The sequence below is a fragment of the Suncus etruscus genome, chromosome 1, assembly GCF_024139225.1.
Source record: "Suncus etruscus isolate mSunEtr1 chromosome 1, mSunEtr1.pri.cur, whole genome shotgun sequence".
In the NCBI taxonomy this organism is placed as follows: Eukaryota; Metazoa; Chordata; class Mammalia; order Eulipotyphla; family Soricidae; genus Suncus; species Suncus etruscus.
The window spans coordinates 184,969,240-184,988,126 of record NC_064848.1 but is presented as its reverse complement, the minus strand read 5'-3'; the positions used below and the strand labels follow the sequence as shown (position 1 = coordinate 184,988,126).

The 18,887-nt window shown below is 41.9% G+C and overlaps 1 protein-coding gene across 1 annotated transcript in view; it reads right to left on the bottom strand.

Moving 5' to 3' along the window:
* The window catches only part of SKAP1 (src kinase associated phosphoprotein 1), a 333,115-nt gene that overhangs the window by 39,081 nt on the left and 275,147 nt on the right, over positions 1-18,887 (bottom strand). The window contains exons 6-10 of the mRNA XM_049766353.1: positions 16,089-16,166; positions 14,960-15,043; positions 11,221-11,345; positions 8,935-8,998; positions 6,436-6,627 (exon numbers count right to left, since the gene is read on the bottom strand). Of these exons, the coding sequence (XP_049622310.1) occupies positions 6,436-6,627; positions 8,935-8,998; positions 11,221-11,345; positions 14,960-15,043; positions 16,089-16,166 (543 nt within the window). The remainder of the gene's footprint in view (positions 1-6,435; positions 6,628-8,934; positions 8,999-11,220; positions 11,346-14,959; positions 15,044-16,088; positions 16,167-18,887) is intronic.

Here is an 18,887-nt window from a genome sequence, read left to right as displayed (position 1 = left end):
GCTGACTCCTGACTCTTCAGAGATCATGCCTGGCAGGGCTCAGGGGACTATTTGTGGTGCAAGGGATCGAACCCAGGCTGGCTGTGTGCAAGACAATTGTCTTCCACACTGTACTATTTCTCTGGCTCCATATTACTCATTTTTATTAATCCCTGAGGTAAAGCTCTGATTTTAAAGTTGTTATTTTGAAAAACCATTTATTTTTAAAGACTAAAGAGCTTGTTAAACTTCTTTGTAAGAATATTGTTAGGCATTTTAGCATTTCATCTGCTGAAATATATCTTCATTTAAGAGAGAATTAAAATTTATGTGCTACTTCAACTTTAAACAGTAATAGATTATAATGGTCCTTGCTCCTAACAGGGCATATGGGACCCCCAACCTTACATAGGTTTTAAACAAATTAAGCTCTAAAGATTACTGTCCACTTATTACATTAAATGCTCTACTTGATTCCCAAATATCTCATCTCAATTGGGAAAACAGTTGAAGAAGATTCTGTTAACCGTGTGAACATGGAAGAGAACCGTGGGGCCTCACAAATGAGCATCAGTATCCAGAGAGTTGATTTCAATCAACATTCTTGGCACAATGTCAGGGAGGCTAATGAAAGGCTGAAAGGAACAGGACACTGAGTCCATCCACTTCAGTGGCACTGAGCACTGCTCCAGTGATACCTGGCTCCTCTCTGAAGCGCTGCTCAGCTGTCGGCCTGAACAGTGCAGAGAGAGAAAGAGGGAGGGAGGAAGATTTAAAAAATGACTGAATTGGAAAGAAGGCCATCTCTTACTCCAAGCAAAGTGTAGTGACAGCGCATTGAAAAATGCTGAATGTATCCATGTGCAACCAGATGTCAAGGTGCTCTGGTGACAGATGCAACAGAAATACACAGAAACCTCCAAGTGCAAAGGGACCGTGCAGAAAAGTGGAAGCAGAAAGCATACCACAGCACACATGGAGGGGTTATGAAACCATGGATGCTGCCGCATGTCTTCAAACAACATGGAAAATGAGAGCAAGATGCTAAGGATGTATTTTATTCATTTTTTGTGTATTTAGGTATCTTAAATATATATTTAAGATATATAGGGGCTAGAGAGATAGCATGGAGGTAAGGCATTTGCCTTGCATGCAGAAGGTCAGTGGTTTGAATCCAGGCATCCCATATGGTCCCCCGAGCGTGCCAGGAGCGATTTCAAGGCGTAGAGCCAGGAGTAACCCCTGAGTGCTCCCGGGTGTGACCCAAAAACCAAAAAAAAAAAAAAAAAAGAAAGAAAGATATGTGTGTGTGTGTGTGTGTGTGTGTGTGTGTGTGTATAGGAGCTAGAGAGAAAGTACACTGAGTGGAGCATGTACCATGCATGTAGTTGATCCAGGTTCAATCCCTGGAACCTCATATGAACCCTGAGCCCACCAGGAGTGATCCCTGAATGCAGAGTGAGGAATAAGTCCTGAGTCCCGCTGGCTATGGAATCTTCAAAAACATGTCTAGAAATATGTCTCTCTCTATATTGTTTCTTGGTCTACACTTGGTGGTATGCAGGAGCTACTCCTTGCACTGTGCTCAGGGGTCACTCCTGGCAGTGTTCAAGAGACCATATGTGGTGCTGGGGTTGAAATCAAGACCAGCTGCATGCCACGCCATGGTCAATGGCATGTAAGACAAATGTTTTTAACAACTGTATTATCTCTGCAACATATAAAATGTAATGACTTTACAGCTGAAAAGAATAATCCTCAATTCCAGGGATGCAAGGATGCAGGAGCTCTGGGTTCCTCAGAATTGAATGTTTTTCTGAGCACTATTACGAATAACTCCTGAATTCTACTGCAGGAGTAACACCCTTCCAACCCCATACTTCTGGGTATGACCCCAAACCCAAACCAAATAAACAAAATAGAACTCAAATCCAGACCAGGGAGATAGCACAAGTGGAGTGGATAAGAGCATGAGGCTTGTATGAGGTCCCAAGTTTAATGATACCATCACCCAAACACCTTCACTTCAGTTGACTATCTGGGTGGGTGTCTGTGAGGAGACACATCTAAGCAGAAGATCTCTGTGCAGCTGTGCTTTAGCCTTGGTGCTGGCTCTACAGCAGAGTATGTGGCAGAGCCCCATACGCCCAGGGCAGGGGTGGGAGTGGTGGAAGAAAGAAAAAGACCAGCCAGCTCCACTGGGGCCTGTTGGTGGGACTTATTTTCTCTGTATATATTTTTTAATTTTTAAAATTTTCCCCTCATGGAAAATTGCTTTTCTACGAAATTGGAATTTGCTTTCTTTGTAAACTTTGTGTTTTTGGTTTCTTCTGGTTTGTTTGCTTTTTTTCTTTCCTTTACTTAGACCTACTAATGATCACTGTTCCCTGTCTCGTAGGTTTGGACAACTATACAGGGAAAAAATTATTCCACAGCACACTTGTTTCCATTTGATTCAAATGAAAAAACTCCAGTTTTATGCTTTATTATAAAGCAATCTGGTTTCTGGGTCCATAATCACTCTCCAAGGCAGAGCGGGCAACATTGAAATGCGCACTGAAAATCCCAGGGAGGACTCTTTGTCTCTCTTTCTCTCTCTCTCTCTCTGCTCTCTTCAAATCTCTCTGGAGAACCGAATCAGATCCTGTTGTCTCCGCAGCTGGTGCAAGGCCCCAGTTACAGCCCTTCAACGGTCTCAGGTGCCTTGCTGGATTCTAGCCTGGGGGCCTCAGACGAAAAGAAACCTGATAAAAGTTGTCCTTTTATGGAATACTAAATTATGAAACTGAGCCTGTGCTAGTCCAGAAAATAATTTTTTGGGAGTGGGGAGAGAACTTAGAAAAGTCTCCTATTTTCCACATAGTAGTTTGGCATTACTTGGTGGTAGGTCCCTGTAGTTTAATCTATTGCAAATGAGCTCTTAACCTCTATATGCTCAACACAGATGTTCAGAAATCCCACCGGATGCCAACCTGGAAGCCATAATTCTCAGGACCAGCGTTTTTGTGGTCTTGGTTGCAAACCTCCAGTGATCTGGGTTTCCCTCATGGGAAGGAGAGTGGTAACCATGGGCCAAATGCTAACTAGCCTGTGATTCATATAATAGGGTGCCTTTAAGTTGATGACCTGTGTATTCTTTTTATTAGGAAAAACACTTTTATGATATAGATTTGGCATGTAGTAAAGAGGCAACTTTCTCTCTTTGAGGCAATGCTTGGAAACAATAATCTGAAAGGGCGATTCCCCCACCAAAGCTTTCCACATAGAAGTGAAGGAGACTTAGGTAGGACTCATCCCCAAAAGGAAAGATTAGCAGAACCATCAGTGCTAAACATTCTCAACAAAGCACATTTACCTCTCATGAATGTTAGAGTCTTGATGGGCTTATGATATTAGAGAAATGCAACGTTTGGCTGTCCCTCCACCCAACACCTGTCCTTGCTATAAAAACAGACCCGAGCAGAAGGTGTGCTCCACGTTCCATCTGCTCAGGATCTGCAATCTCACCTGCTTCATACACTGAGTTGAAATTTTCCAACTGGACTGTCTCCGATCTGGCTGATGGAGGTAGAGAAGTAGCCATCTCTCAACTCTTCCAGGAGGGGCCACTTGCTACTTCAACACCACCAAATTAGTAACAGTCAGCTTTGACTGATCACTCAGCGTTCCAAACACCAGGCACGCATCAGTTCTGCACTTCGAACAGCCTTCCTGTAAGTTTATCTACTAGTGTGAGTTCCCACTTGACAGGTGTGGAAATCAGGGAGAGGTTAGGAAGCCTGCTCCAGATCTCACAGCTAGAGGTGGCAGAGGGGTTCATTCTGACTGAGAGCTAGAACTGTGACCTGTGACCCTGTGCCATCTCTTCCAGGCTACTGTTCTCTAGGTGGTCTTGTGAGCTGGTGGCAGAGGGGAGTCAGTATTAGGCCTTCTCATTTTCCCTCTCAGTTCCTGTAAGAGCTGGAAGTGTGCTCTGTGCAGACTGATAGTAATTTCAGAAGCAACAAGCTGAGTTGGAGTGGAAAAGTAGCTGGGGGAATGAAGACTTGTGGTCGAAATATTTATAGCATAATTAAACGTCAGTGTTCCATACTTAGAGGGTGTTTCTATAAACTTGATGGGGAGAAGTTTTGGTAAAGAATCTTTTGGCTGGGTCTGCCACCATTCTTTGCAAACGTATAGGCAAGTGAGCTGCTCTTTCTCTAATCTGCAGAAAGGGAGTAGCTCATATCATGTTCCTCATGTCCAAGTTACAGGCGCTATGAGCCACAGCTAAGTGAATTAAAATTCTTTTAAAATATGGTTTTAGGTCACACCCAGCAGTGCTCAGGGAGAATCCTGGCAGGCTCAGGGGACCATATAGGATACCTGGGACCAAGCCAAGTTGGTAACGTGCCAGGAGAGCACCTTACCCACTGTACTATCACTCTAGCCTGAAGCTAAGTTACTTTTCTGGCTAGAGGAGATCTGGTCCCTGCTCAAGGAGTCCAGAACAATATGCTGACTGATGTATATCAGGGAGGAGTATCCTAGCCAGGCATAGGCAGGGGTTTGGAGGGGGGGTAGGGGAAAGATGGCTGTGGAGAAGTTAGACGCACATTCTTGGATCCATCTGGGTGAGGCAATGGTTCCAAACTCAACTTATTGTCCAAGGTCCCTTCCCTTTGCCTCTCCTTTGCTCTGCCATGCCCAACTTCAGTTCATTCACCGAGTTTCTTTGAGAGAGGAACATGGGATATGAAAAGGCCCATTTTTGCTCCCGAAAAGGCTGAGTGTTTCAGCGAGGTTTCCCCACAGCTGGAACTCACACCGGTGCGTCACCTGGATATTTCCCCAAGCCTGGGCAGGAGTGAGTGGAATGTGAGCTCACTAGGAAGATTCTGGCCAAGTTGGGGAGTACATCTCCTTTTAGGGAGTGTTGTGAATTAGATCCATTTCTGCACCCTGCTGTTGCAATGGAGCAGACTGTGAAAGGGAAGATTCTCAGAGGAGCTGTGTTTTAATGTAGCAATTTGATTCAATTTTCCACTCTATAAAATTACCCATCACTGCTCGTTGCTTTCTAACAGACACCTTCACTCTTAATTTAACAATCCTATCGAATTCTGCCAGGGAAATTGGAAAAATTTATCACCTGTGAAATTTTATTTTCCTTTGGTTGTATCTGTTTTTGTAAAACTTCATTAACGACGATGACTTGCTGAGGAAATTATCATTTTTTTTTTTTAACTTCAGACACAAGAAATGGCTCGACCTCAACCAAGATATCATTTGCATAATAAAACACAACAAAAAAAGACTGAGGAAGTTGGGACTGGCAAAGGCTGGACATGCTGAGAGGAGGATCTTGTGGGTGGGCCAAGTCTCAGGAAGGAGACACAAGGCCACAGCCCTGTGACTTGATATGGCTCCTCCCTCCTTTCACCCCCCCAGGGAGATACATAGGAAGCGCTGACAGAATCGCACCTTTTTCTTCAGCAGCCTTAAGATTACAAGTTGTTGACTGATGATGCCTTTTTTTTTTTAGCTACCATCCCTGTCTTCAGGAGCTTGGCTGTTAGGTTCACCTTAGCTCCTAGGTTCATCGCGGATTGAGGTTTAAATTGCTATAAATTTAGGCTTAACTTGAATTTCTCAGCAGAGCACTGAACTCCTGGCAAATTTCCACAGGAGCGATCTTTCTGAATGGACTCGAAGATTCAGCATTCCTGTGGTCTAACTACCTCACAATTAAAAGGCTCAGGCTTTGGTTTTCCATAGCCTGACCCCCCACTGTTCAACAGCTGCTGAATCCCTACAAGAAGAAGGGAGGCAGAGGCAATGATGACTATACTTTTTTTTTTTTTTTGAGATGCCAATTCTCAGCTTTTGGAGGAAAAAAAAAAACATGGGTCATAGACATTCTATCAGGGTTTCTTTGTGGGTTACTGAAAACGTATGTCCACATTGATCATTTCTTGTAGGATCTGGGTATTCTTTACCACTTAGATGCCACATTCCATTATTCTCACAATTGTAAGCAAAGAGAAGTTAAAATTGGCTGGTTTTGAGGACTCGCTCTAAAAGCCAGTAAACCAATGAAAAAAACCATAAATATTGTTTATTTTGTTTTGTTTTCTAAACCCTGCAGTGCTAAGGGGCCACATACAGTGCTAGAGATTGAATGAGGGTTGGCTGCATGTAATACAAGCACCGCAAACTCTATACTATTTCTCCAGTCCCTGTGTTGACTCTTGAACCTTATCAACATCATAATAAATGACTTTCTATAGACAGCATAGCTGAGAGTCCTGATGCTTTCATCTTGCTCACAAAGCCAAGGAGAGAAGTGGCTCTGAAGCTCGTCTTCTATTCTCTCCTTCAGAAATTTGGTCTCCTCGACCATTTTCAAAGTTCTGGTCCTCTACCAGTTCCAAAAATGTCTGAGAAATACAATCACAAGATGACATTTCTCACCTGGCAAGACTTCATAAATATCTTCTTCTTTTTCCTCCCTGGGTTCTTTTTGCCCCAGACTCTCAGCAGAGACAACCGGTCTGCCCTGGGAACCTGAATCTAGAGAGTCAATGCCATCAATATCATCATACGTTTCTTCCTCTATTACCTCCTCTTCCTCCTCTTCACACGGGATGGTTAAGGAGCTCAGATCTGCCAGAGAAAAGATAAGAGGGAATGAAGATTTGGAGAAAAATGAAAGAAAAGGGCAGGGAAGGGAAGAGGGAGAAGGAGGTGGAGGGATGAGAATAAAACATGTCAAAAGAAAATGAAACACTAGGTTAAGTGCTGTTATTTCTAACTTGGGTCTCAGTGGCAGGAAATCTACAGAAAAGGCCAGACTAGCACCGTGTCAGGTTTAAACCATCAACATAAATCCTTCCTTGCAATAAAACTTGGTCAGGATGAAGCAGCCCTGAAAAGTATGGGTGTGTGAATGCATACATGAGGCTAAGGGATGAAAATGGGCCAGAAAAGGAAATGCCAGCCTGCCATGCACTGCTCATCAAGGAGAAAACTGGAAGAGTGAGTGATGGCCAAGGTTTTTCAGGGCGCATGGAGCTGTGGAAACAACGGTGACTTCCGCAGGCTCTCATTGCGATCAGATTCTGGTACCTCAGCATCTCACCATAGATTTTCAGATAATTTGGCAAAGAGAAAAATGGGGAAGAGTGCAAGAGGAAGAGAAAGCAGGATATAGAATAATGTAGAACATAATGCCAAATGGAGTGGCATGGCCATGTGAATACCAAGTCCTTTAGCAACTGTGCAGTCTAGCTGACCTTAAAGTGGGTCACTGTATAGATGATGCTGAGCCATTATACCACTAGGGAGCACAGGGCTGGAGCAAGAGATTGTCTTTTTTTTTTTTTTAATTTTAAGGGGGAACCAGGAAGGTTCATTCTCTGATGTGCAGTACTGAGTGCTCTCTGAACCCCTATGGAGGGGCTTTGGCAGGATGGGTGAGAACAGTCAGTGGACTCTGGGGAAGGCCAGGATGAAGAGACATCCGGTGTTCATTTTAAAATACAATAAAAACACTTTGGCTTGATTAGGCTTTTAATAAAGATTCTGTAACCATTTTCCTCTCAACGCCGGTGCCACCTCATAGGAGGAAGAGATCAAAGACGCATTTGTGGCTTCAACCATACGCTATTATTTTGTTTGTTTTAAAAGAAAATGGAATGAATAATTTCTTCAATGTGGGATTCTGAAAATACCACGGGGTATGGCTCAATAAAGCTGCTTTGAGTTTTATTGAGGTTTACACACTTACGGGTATATTACACGCATAAATCCAAGGCACCTAAGATGAGAGTGTACCCTGTAGTCTCACCATCAATGTTCATGTTTGCCTAGTTCCAGTCTATTATACGGGATGTTCTTGGTAGGCGCAATAGTTTGTTTTTGTGATAGCAAAGGCATAAACTGAATAAAATAGGCAATTCTTATAATTAAAGCTTGGGTATTTTCTCTTTTTATCCACGCTACAATCTCATAGTAGAATGAAGAACTGGGATGAAAAGGCTTGGTGTAAGGTTTACGCGCATCTATCTATCTATCTATCTATGTCTGGGGCCATATCTAAAATGGGTACTTCTACCTTTCTGTTGAGTCAGGGTTTTGCCCTGGTGGTACAGGAGGGTTATCTGATGCCCATGGACAGACTCAAAGGTGGCTTCTTGTACCTACCAGGTTATTTCCAGACAATTCTACCTGGGCCATTGTCCCTGCCACGTCTGCAGGCTGGCCAGCAGAGGGTACTCTAAGAGCAGTCATTTACCATTTAGGCAGAACTCTTCCCAATCAAAGCAAGGAACATTGTATTGTGGTCTGGGAAACACTAATTTGTTTTTAATGTCCAATATTCGTGAAGTCCACCTAGCTGAGTTTTAGATTATTGTTTCCTATGGAGCCTAAAACAAGAAGATTTTGGACCTAAATTGGCACCTAGATGATTTTAGCTTGATAGCCTAAATTTTCTCCCCCCCAAATGTCAAGTTAGGATGCATTGAATTGAATGGATCTTGGGTTGTCAGAATTTCCTTTTCTAGTGATTATGAATATCACATGCTGGCTTGTAGGTAGATGAATGAGTCAGAATTATATCAACTGCAGGTTGACAGTTTCCTTATCTTCTGATTCATGCTCAATATTATTTTTTGTTATGAGCGATGCTGTAGGGAGGGTAGAAGGTAAAGGGCAGCAAAATACAAATGAAAGCCTTCGGATTTTACTAATACAATATAACTTCAACTGACAAATCCACTCAAAGGGCTGAGATGTGGCTCATAGACAGAGCCCATGTCTTGTAAGATTATGGGTTCAATCTCCAGCACCACCACTACCACCACTACTACCAAACCAAAGCAGGAAATACTACCACCACCACCAAACCAAATAGACAAAAAATAAACAACAAAATTATTCAAGTATTATTTTAGTAATTATAATACTCACCCTTTAACAAGAAACTTATTTGATCTACCCAGTCTCTGGCTTCTGCTGGATTAGTAGCTGTAAACTAGAAGAAAAATGGTGAATTAATTTATCACTGATAGAACTTTTTTGGTTTGTTTCTGGGCCACACCCAGCATTGCTCAGGGGGGTCAATCCTGGCTCTGCACTCAGAAGTTACTCCTGGCAGTGCAAAGTGGACCTTATGGGATGTTGGAGAATGAAACTGGGTAGGCCTTCTACGAGGCAAATATGTCCTATCCGTTGTACCATCTTTCCAGCCCTCAACAATGATTTCCTTTAGTTATTCATTCACTCAGCACAAAAGTTTATAGAAATAAAGACAAACAAGATTCATGAATTTAAAGAACAATGTAGAGGGATGGAAACAATACACACATTAGAAATGGAAACACTACAAAACAGGTGTATCAGCTAAGGGACATTCAGAAAGATAGGGAGCAAGGCAAAGTGGTTTTTTTTTGAAGTAGTACTATTTTGGTTGCTTTCTAAAACGAGGTGGTAGTAACTAAGCCGAACATTTCAAGGAGAGAGAACCACTTGCAAAGGCTTAGGAATAATATGATCGTGCATGAGGAAGGTAGGCAAGATCAGCTTCACTGGAGAACAGCAACAGATGAAATTGAAGGGCCAAGGGTCAGAGAAGAGTTGATTAGAAGGGCTCTGAGCACTAGAAATTCAGGCTTAAAAGGCAGGCAGTAGGAAGTGACTGTAAATTCTAGTAAAAGGAGTGGGAGATGTTTTCAGTAGTTGTGAACAGGAAGGATTAGAATAGGGAGAAATTGAGACAGAAGACCAACTCTAAGGCTATTTAACTAGTCCTCTGGGTGAAGTGATAGGGACTTAACTATTGTGCTGGCTGTGGGAATAAATAAGAAGAAGATCCAAAGGATATTGTAGAGGAAAAATCCACAGACCATGGTAATGACTTGAATTCAATGGGCCAAAGAAAGGAAGAAGTAAACAAACTCTACATTCTGATTCACAAAACAGGCCAGTCAAGCATCAAGCCTTAGCAATTTTTCATTGTAAATGAATCAACTTGAAATGACTGTTCCTGAAAAACATTTTTATTATCTGGCCATTAGTGTAAGATAAAGATGTGTGCCGTGTAAGAAACCTAGATTTCTGCTTAATAATTATTAATAGACACTGTAATTCTTGGTTTCTTGAAAACACATTTTTGTAAAGAATGTCTAAAGAAATTGATTTAGACTTGCCATATAAATTTTTATCTGGAGGAGACACCATCAGAACTAAATAATAAAATTAACTTAAAATCATGCCCAGCACATACATCTATATTAGATACATCTGTAAAGGATCCTATAGAAAGGTTTGTTTTAAACTGAAACAATCTGTTTGAAATTGCATAATAAAGATCTAGGACATCTGGATCAAAATAAGGGCTAAGTTACAGCAAAAATATAACGAAATAAATAGTGACAAAAATTGAACAAAGACTTACTCATGTAATTAATATTAACCTTAGCATAGTTTTTCTCTTTTCATAAATTAAAAGTTTTTCAAATCATTTTGATAAAATAAAAATGATCAAAAGCAGAAAATAGTACGTGTATGTAACCTTATATAAAGGTGTCATTTTATTGAAAATTACCACAGTCTTGAAAATTTTTACTCCTTTAATTTTATAAGTAATCTGCATTATTTATCATATTCCCTATTATATCAAATCTATAAAATTGATCGCAGTGAAGAATACACCTTTGTCCCTCCCACCTTCCCCATGTTTTCTGGTCCTTCAGTGAGCTGTCAGTGTTCCTGCTCTGTAATCATCGACACCAATATCTGAGAAACACTTCCAGAGATATGCAATGCATCCACTCACAGGGAGATTACTTTGAATAGCAAGATGAATTTGGAAGGATAAATGATTTTTCATGCTACAGTCAGATTTTTCTTTTCCTGGGTTTCATGGGAGTGAAGATAATCAGTTGAAAAATGGAGCGAAGGGGAAGTCAGTCCATGCAAGTAGACTGAAAGTAGACTCTGACCTTTTGCTCCAAGAGACAAGACCCTCCTAGGGTGTGAGACTGAGAAGGGGAGGCATGAGGAGATGGAAGGCTGCAAGAGAAGGGTCTAGGACAAGAGAGAGAGAGGCCATGCCATAGCCACAGCGAGAACATGGGAAAGAAGAGTGAGAAAGGGGCAGGTAACAACAACAAAAATGAATGGAACCCAACACAGCCACCCACTCACAGCTCACATGCAAGACTACAAGGCTTACCCTTTCCCAACTCATCCTACCTCATAGCTGCGCCTATCCTGCGAGGTCAGCTCAAAGCAGGATTCTTTCTTGGAATCTCTTCGCAGGTGGGGGGCCATCCGTATACTGTAGCCCTTAATGACAAAGGTCCCTTTGGGTTGTTTGCCTGCAAAACAGGAATATCCCCTGTATCCCTAGAGAGAGGCAGCTGCCAAGGGAAGGCATCTTCTCTGGTATGGCAGGTAAAGGCACAGAAACAGCTGTTCCATCCCTGAGGAACCACAACAGTCAAGGCAAGGTTATTAGGGAAGCTTAAGAAGAGGCTACTGCGACAGCAAGGCAGCTATCACTGCCAAGCGAGGGAAATGCAACATGAAAGGTTATTTTGCCAAAAGAGTACATCAGAGACAGAGAATTTATTAGAATGTTAAGAGATCTATAATAACAGAAAGAAGAAATTATTACAGCAGGGAGAGTGTGGCTGTAAAAGTGAGGCTCTTGAAGGCTATTACAGAGCTGAAACATTATTATCGGGGCCAGCAGAGCTCACATTTGAGGGGAGGGACAGCAGCACAGGGGGACAGTATCTGTTTCCGGGATCTCTCCCCATGTCCTGTGTAACATCTGGGCTAGACTGTTCTCCCCCCACCTCCTGCTGGTCAGGTGGGTATTTATGCAGAGGAAAATAATTAAAACTCAGTATTTTATGCACCCCCCTCTTCCTAGAGATCAAATCAGGAAGTAGCAGAGCAACACGGAGTATCATTAGATGAGAAGGAAGGAAATAAAAGGCAAAAGGAGGGCAAGTCCTACTCTGTCTCTCCATTCCACACAAAAATTGGATATTAAAAACAGGAAGAGGAGAGGAGATTCCCAAGGGTTTTGTGTGCTCATGGTCAGGTTCTGGCACAGTAGCTGGAGGACTGGAGCCAATTGTCTGTGTGTCTTGCATCATGGGAAAGAATCTGGTATTGATAAAGATAGCAGTGATCATATTAAAAGAGAAGATAAAGACTCTGTCCTCACCTGGCTGAGCTCAAAGAAATATACAAACACTCTGTACTTACTAAGGAAACGTCTTGGGCACAATATGAAATAACTGGCGAGAAGGGAGCCATGCAACAGTGCTTTCTGACATCAGAATCTTTTTTGTTAAAGTATCTCTCCTTGTTCTAACTGGCTACTAAAATGTTTTGTTGTTTCTTTGGTCACTGGATTTTATTTCACCCTGACGGCAAAATGGTCAATAAAAGTGTCCAAGTCTCTTGCTCTCGCTTTCCCCATCTCTCACCTTAAGTGAAAAGGTTCTGAATGAATGAACGCGATACCTGGTTTTATATCCAGATACGCAAGCCACTATTTAAATGCCAGGAAAATGAAAACATTCTTACATATCGACACAAATGTCATGTTAGTTGGAAGGCTTAAGGTAATAAAATAGGGGGGATGGCGAGATAGCACAGAGGGTAAGGCACTTGACTTGCATGCAGCCCATCTGGGGTTCAATCTTCAATATCCTGTATGATCCCCCCAGCCCTTACAAGAGTGATCCCTGAGCACAGAGATATAATGCATATCCCTTACAAGTGCGAAGCCCTGGATTCAATCTCTAACATTAGAGCAAAAGAACAGAACAGAACATCTGGCTGCGTTTTAGCTGGAATTCAGGGGAGAAATTGTGCTTAAAGAGTTTGAGAGAGGGCTGGGAGCTAGGAGGACGCAGGGAACTTGTTGCTAAGTTTTTGAGCTTGGCTGCTATGGTTTCCAAATAGGCTTCATAATTTTCTCCTTGATGGGAAAAGCTCTGAGGAATAAAGAAAGTGAACCCAAGATAAAACTCAGTGATGCCTGCTGTAGGCCAGAGAAATAGGACGAGGCAATTGCCTTAAAGTCTAAGGCCAAGTCATTTTTTTTTTTTTTTGGTGGGGTGAAGCTCTCAAGCAGTGCTCTGGATGCTCATGGGGGACCACTCATGGGTGATTCATGGAGAACTGGACGAATGGTTCAATGCAAGGGCCTGAGGAGGCAGTGGTACTCGGACACTGTGATACCAGGGGAGCTATTAAGTGGTGCTTGGGTGACTCAGGGGCTGTACTTGGAAAATGCTCAGGGAACCATGTGGTGCAAAGCACATGCCTTAATTTTTATACTGCTCTGCTCCCATGGCAAATTATAAGAATCCTAATTCACGACATTCGAGCCAAAGGTACAAAGGAAGACCAAAGGCAATTAGATGGATGGATGATTATTGTCTAAACTAGATCTCCAGGTTTGGGGAGAGGAGTTAAGGCTGGGAAAGGAAGAAGAGAGGAGTAAGAAGTTGGCTTTTGGGGCTGGAGAGAGAGTACAGCAGGTAGGGTGCTGGCCTTGTATGCAGTTGACCCAGGTGTGATCCCCAGCACTCTCTATGGTCCCTGAGCACTGCCAAGAGTAATTCCTGAGTGCAGAATCAGGAGTAACTTCTGAGCATTGCTGGGTGCAGTCCCCAAACAAAACAAAAACAAAACAAAAAATGAAAGCGCCTCTATATGAAGGAGGTAAAACAAGAAAAACTCCCTCAACAAGAACTGCTGACATAAGTACACAGCTCCTTTTTGCTTTGTAAAAACTACTCCTGTGGCAGTCCAGTCCTGCTAAAGGGTAGCCTCTCTGTCAACGCTTGCCTTCACCGATCAGAATCATTTTTGGTCTGTGTTTATATGTCACTCCTTCTGAAATGTGCTTCTTCCTTTCTCAGGAACTAAGTAATGATGCTAAGCAGGTTTGGGAGATCTTTTAGGGATAGTTCCTTAGTGATATGCTTGATTGAGTCAGTGGTGACTTTTGAAGAAGCTGACTCTGGCCTGAATCAACATTTTGCTGCTGCTGCCATCTGGCTGGTGGGTGTCTCTTGGGCACAGCAGCCATTTGGGTCTCAACACTCCATGGACTTTAGTGATATGCACTGGACCACTTCTCAGTAGTCAGTAGGCTAAACTTTGGGGCCTGCTTTAAGGGAGGTTGAACTACAGGGTTTAACTTCTTCCACGGATAAGCAGTTCAAATATTTGTATTTGTATTTTTTTGTTTGTTTTTGGGCCACACCTGGTGATGCTCAAAGGTTACTCCAGGTTATGCGCTCAGAAATCACTCCTGACTTGGGCACCATATGAGACATTGGGGAATTGAGCTGTGATCCGTCCTAGGTTAGTGCGTGCAAGGCAAACACCTTACCGCTTGTGCCACCCACCGCTCTAGCCCCAGTTCAAATATTTTTTAGTGTTTTATTTTCTTTTTTTTGGGTTTTGGGCCACACCCGTTTGATGCTCAGGGGTTACTCCTGGCTATGTGCTCAGAAATCGCTTCTGGCTTGGGGGGACCATATGGGACGCCGGGGATCGAACCACAGTCCATCCTATGCTAGCGCTTGCAAGGCAGACACCTTACCTCTAGCGCCACTTTCCTGGCCCCTAGAGTGTTTTTTTTTTCAACAGTAAGTATATTATTAATGTCTAGAAAGAGTTTGAGTTTCCTTTTGGATGTTTAACTTAGATACAAGTAGTGCTGTTAGTAGTAAATTGTTAAATTTTTGATGTACTGGTCATACCTATCCAGTGCTGAAGTGGGAAATAACTTCAAAACTGGTGCTTGAGATTTTGGTGATGGGCAAGGTAAATTTTACCAGAGCCTATTTCTTAGTTAAGTGTGATCTAAGTGCCTGAGAATTTACATGTGTTTGTACCTAGGTGGAGATGGCACTGTGCAAAAAAAAAAAAAAAAAAAAAAAAAAAGGGCACTTACTTTTCTCATTAGCATAGTAGTAGAAGAGGCCTCTGCTGACAACACACCACCGCTTTTGCCATTCGGATCCAAAGAAACTATGATCTAAACAGAACAGCAGTAAAGGACATAAATCCAGGTAACTACCCTCACTGACAAGTCTGTAAAACCCAACAACACAGTCCAGGGTGTTCCTATTTTATTTTCGAGGTTAATGGACTGTGAAGTCCTCCCTTCCAGTCCCACAGGTTATCCCATATTGATGCAGTGTCCAGCGGATACAGTCTCAGGGCCAACCTGCAAGCAGGGTCTGCATGCTCTGTTCCTGCTCAGCTGTCTGCATATTCCTTTACATCTTTCAGGGCCTCATTTCATCCTGGACTTTTTCACTTTCTCTGCAGCTATCTTTTTTGTGCCTTTTTTTTTTTTTAAACCAAAATGATGCTCCTAGCCACGGGCCTGAGAAGGGCTATTTTCTAAGGTTGTTTGCCTATTTATATTCATGTTCAACATGGACTTTGACTCACATATATTTTTATTATGTTTTTGGGGCTCTTCTGAAACTTCATTAAGCCTGGGGCTCTTCTGAACATGTATGATTCATACCTATGTGACACAAATTACATTTCTGTAGTTTCAGTCTTTTTTTTGGGGGGAGGGTCACACCCGGTGTTGCTCAGGGGTTACTCCTGGCTCTGCGCTTAGAAATCGCTCCTGACAGGCTGGGGGACCATGTAGGATGCCAGGATTCAAACCACCAACTGTCCTGGATTGGCTATGTGCAAGGCAAACACCCTACTGCTGTGCTATCTCTCCACCCCTGTAGTTTCACTCTTTATAGGAACACACCTAGAGGGTGAGGCCAAAATATCAGCATTTATTAAGGCCATGGTATTTATATTAAGCAACTATTGTATACTAGGGGAGTAAGGTAAGTCTTTATCCTGATGAAATTCATAGTTGCTGAAAATTGGGGCCTATCTCTTTGTCTCCACATGAACTCCAGACCTCTTTTCTTCTCTTGCCTTCGTTTTTGTCTCACACCTGCTTAGCATAGTATTGAGCAAGAGAAGGCACCTGGTATGCTTTTCCTACTCTTCATTTGTCTTCTCTTTCTGGAAAGTTCTAGATTAGGGAAACTGATTAATACCTTTGCTTTTCTTCTCCAAGTATCCTTGCTTAATAATGTTGTCAAGTTCTTGAGCTCCTCTTGCCATATCTTCCATTCCTAAAAAGAAACACCATCCTTTTAGCTTTGTTGAAACCTGACAGAATTTTCATTTATTTAGGCTACTTTAGATAATCTACATTAATGAACGAGTGCAGAGGGTAATTGCTGAAACCCAGCAGAAAATAAAAACAATTTCTATATGATTGGAGAAAGAAAAGGTAAATTTTCTTTCTAATTCTATATAATGCCAAGATCTTTGAAAATGACCTAAATACACATTCATTTGTGCAAGGGGAGGTAACCTAAAATACATACTGATTGGCCGGAAAAAGACTCCAGAGAATTAAGAATTTGCTGTGGATATAAACTCCAAATTGGATGATCCACATTGAGATAATCAAAAGTCAAATGAATAGCTTCCAGCATAGATAAGCTTTAATGAGTGATACAGTCTGCCATACACACACAGTCACCTCAGAGGGAGCAATAAACACTCTCACTTGAAAAACACAAACAAACAGGAAGCTTTCTTACCGAACATGAATTTTATTAAGTTCAAACACAAAAAGACAATGCAAGCTGAACTTGGCAATGGCTGCCAAATCCTGGTTTTGTTGAAGTACAGAAAAATGAATAAAAATCAATGACCAACGTCTTTACAAAGGAAAGACCCTGGGTCTGACATCAGCCTTTTATCGTAGACACTTGATGTCCTTGCCTCTCAATTAGTCTTGTTGGGTACAGATTTACAAAAAAAAAAAAAAATCAAGATTCTAGGGGCTGGAGAGATAGCATGGAGGTAGGGCATTTGTCTTGCATGCAGAAGGACAGTGGTTCGAATCCTGGCATCCCATATGGTCCCCCGAGCCTGCCAGGAGCGATTTCTGAGCATAGAGCAAGGAGTAACCCCTGAGTGCTGCCAGATGTGACCCCCCCAAAAAATATTCTAATCCATCTTTCACCAGAGGATACTTATTTTAAGGAGGGGCAAGAGGGACAGAGAAAAGAGTAGACACTCAACAAAACAAAGTAATAAAAACATCATAAAAAAATCACACAACTCAAACAACACAACTATATTTAGTTGAGAAATGAAGGAAAGAGGCTAGAGCAAAATTCTAACTTTTTTTTTTTTATACCCAGTAGTGCTCAGGGTTACTACTCCTGGCTCTGCACTCAGGAATTATTCTAGGTGGTGCTCAGGGGATCAATGGGATACCAGGGATCAAATACAGGTCAACCATGTGCAAGGTGAATTTCCTACCTATTGTACTATCACTTCAGCCCAATTCTAATCTTTTTCTTTTTCAAAATATATTTTATTGAACCCATTGTGATTTAAAGAGTCCTTATAGTTGGGTTTCAGACATACAATGTATCAGGACCAATCATACCACCAGTGTCGACCTTTCTCCACCAATGTTCCCAGAGTACATCCCATGCCAACCCACCACCCCTGCCCCAGCTTGCTATCATAACAGGCCCAATTTAAGTTTTAATTATTAAAGTTTGGGTCTTATAATTTCATGTTTTTGACTTTGGCTTGGATATTTAGTTCTGTCCTTTTAAAAATCACCAATGAGCCTGAGACCACTTGGCCCCTGCCCCCCATTAATTCATATTTGTGTTTCTTCTCCTCCTCCAGTCAATTTCTTTTCTTCTCTTTGCTATACTCTGGGGCAAGAGTGTTCAAGACAACTCCCATTTAAACCATTGCATTTCCTCATAATTCTAACTTTTTAAATTTAACCAAGTCTCTTTTGGCTTGCCTTTAAAATTTAGAAAGTAATAAAAAAACAAACCAAATTAAGGTACAAACACATGTGAATCAACTCTGTCTCCTATAAGTAGCTTAAGACTTTTGGGTGAAATATTTTTTGAACATCTTCTATAATATCTAATAACTAATATTTATTTAATGGTGCTATGGGGTATCATTTGACATTACATATTTTTTTTTGTTTAAAAGAAGCATTTTAAGACGCTAATTTACTTTTTAAAAATAGCTTTACTTTAGGGGCTGGAGCAATGGCATAGCATGTAGGGCACTTGCCTTGCATGCAGATGACTCAGGTTCAACCCGCAGCATCTCATTTGGTCCTCCAAACCCACCAGGATTAATTTCTAATTTCTAATTCCGGCAGAGCTGGAAGTAACCAAAGCTCCACTGGGTGCTCAGAAAAGCTGAATAAAAAAAAAAAAACCTTTTCTTTAAAAATACCATTAAAATGATCTTTTCTTCTAAACAATTTTAAACTTAGCTTTAAACATCTAGCTTAGAAGGGTCTCTCTCTCTCTCTCTCTCTCTCTCTCTCTCTCTCTCTCTTCAACACACACACCAACAAGTGCTCAGGGATTTCTCCTAACAGGTTCCTGGGATCTTATGGGGTGCTGGAGATAGAGCCTGGGTGAACCATGAAGGGAAGTGCCTTCCCTGTTGTACTATCACTGACCTCTTTTTCTTTTTCAGTGTGGCTAAGTGCCTGATTCTTTTTTGGGGGATGTGTGCATCTGTTTGTGTTTTTGTGTATGTATATGTGTGTACATCAATACTACATATGTGCTCAGCCATTGAGTTCAATCTTGGTCCTGTGTGTATGTGTGTGTGAGCAATCCAGCATCGCTGAGGTACTCATTCCCGGCTCTGTGCACTGGAATCATTCTTGGTAGCACTCACAGAAACCTGGAGATTGAACTGGGGCCGGCTGCACGCAAGGCAAGGGCCATAATCTCTGTACTAGCTTTCTGACCCCCAATTCTTCATTCTATTTATCCTAA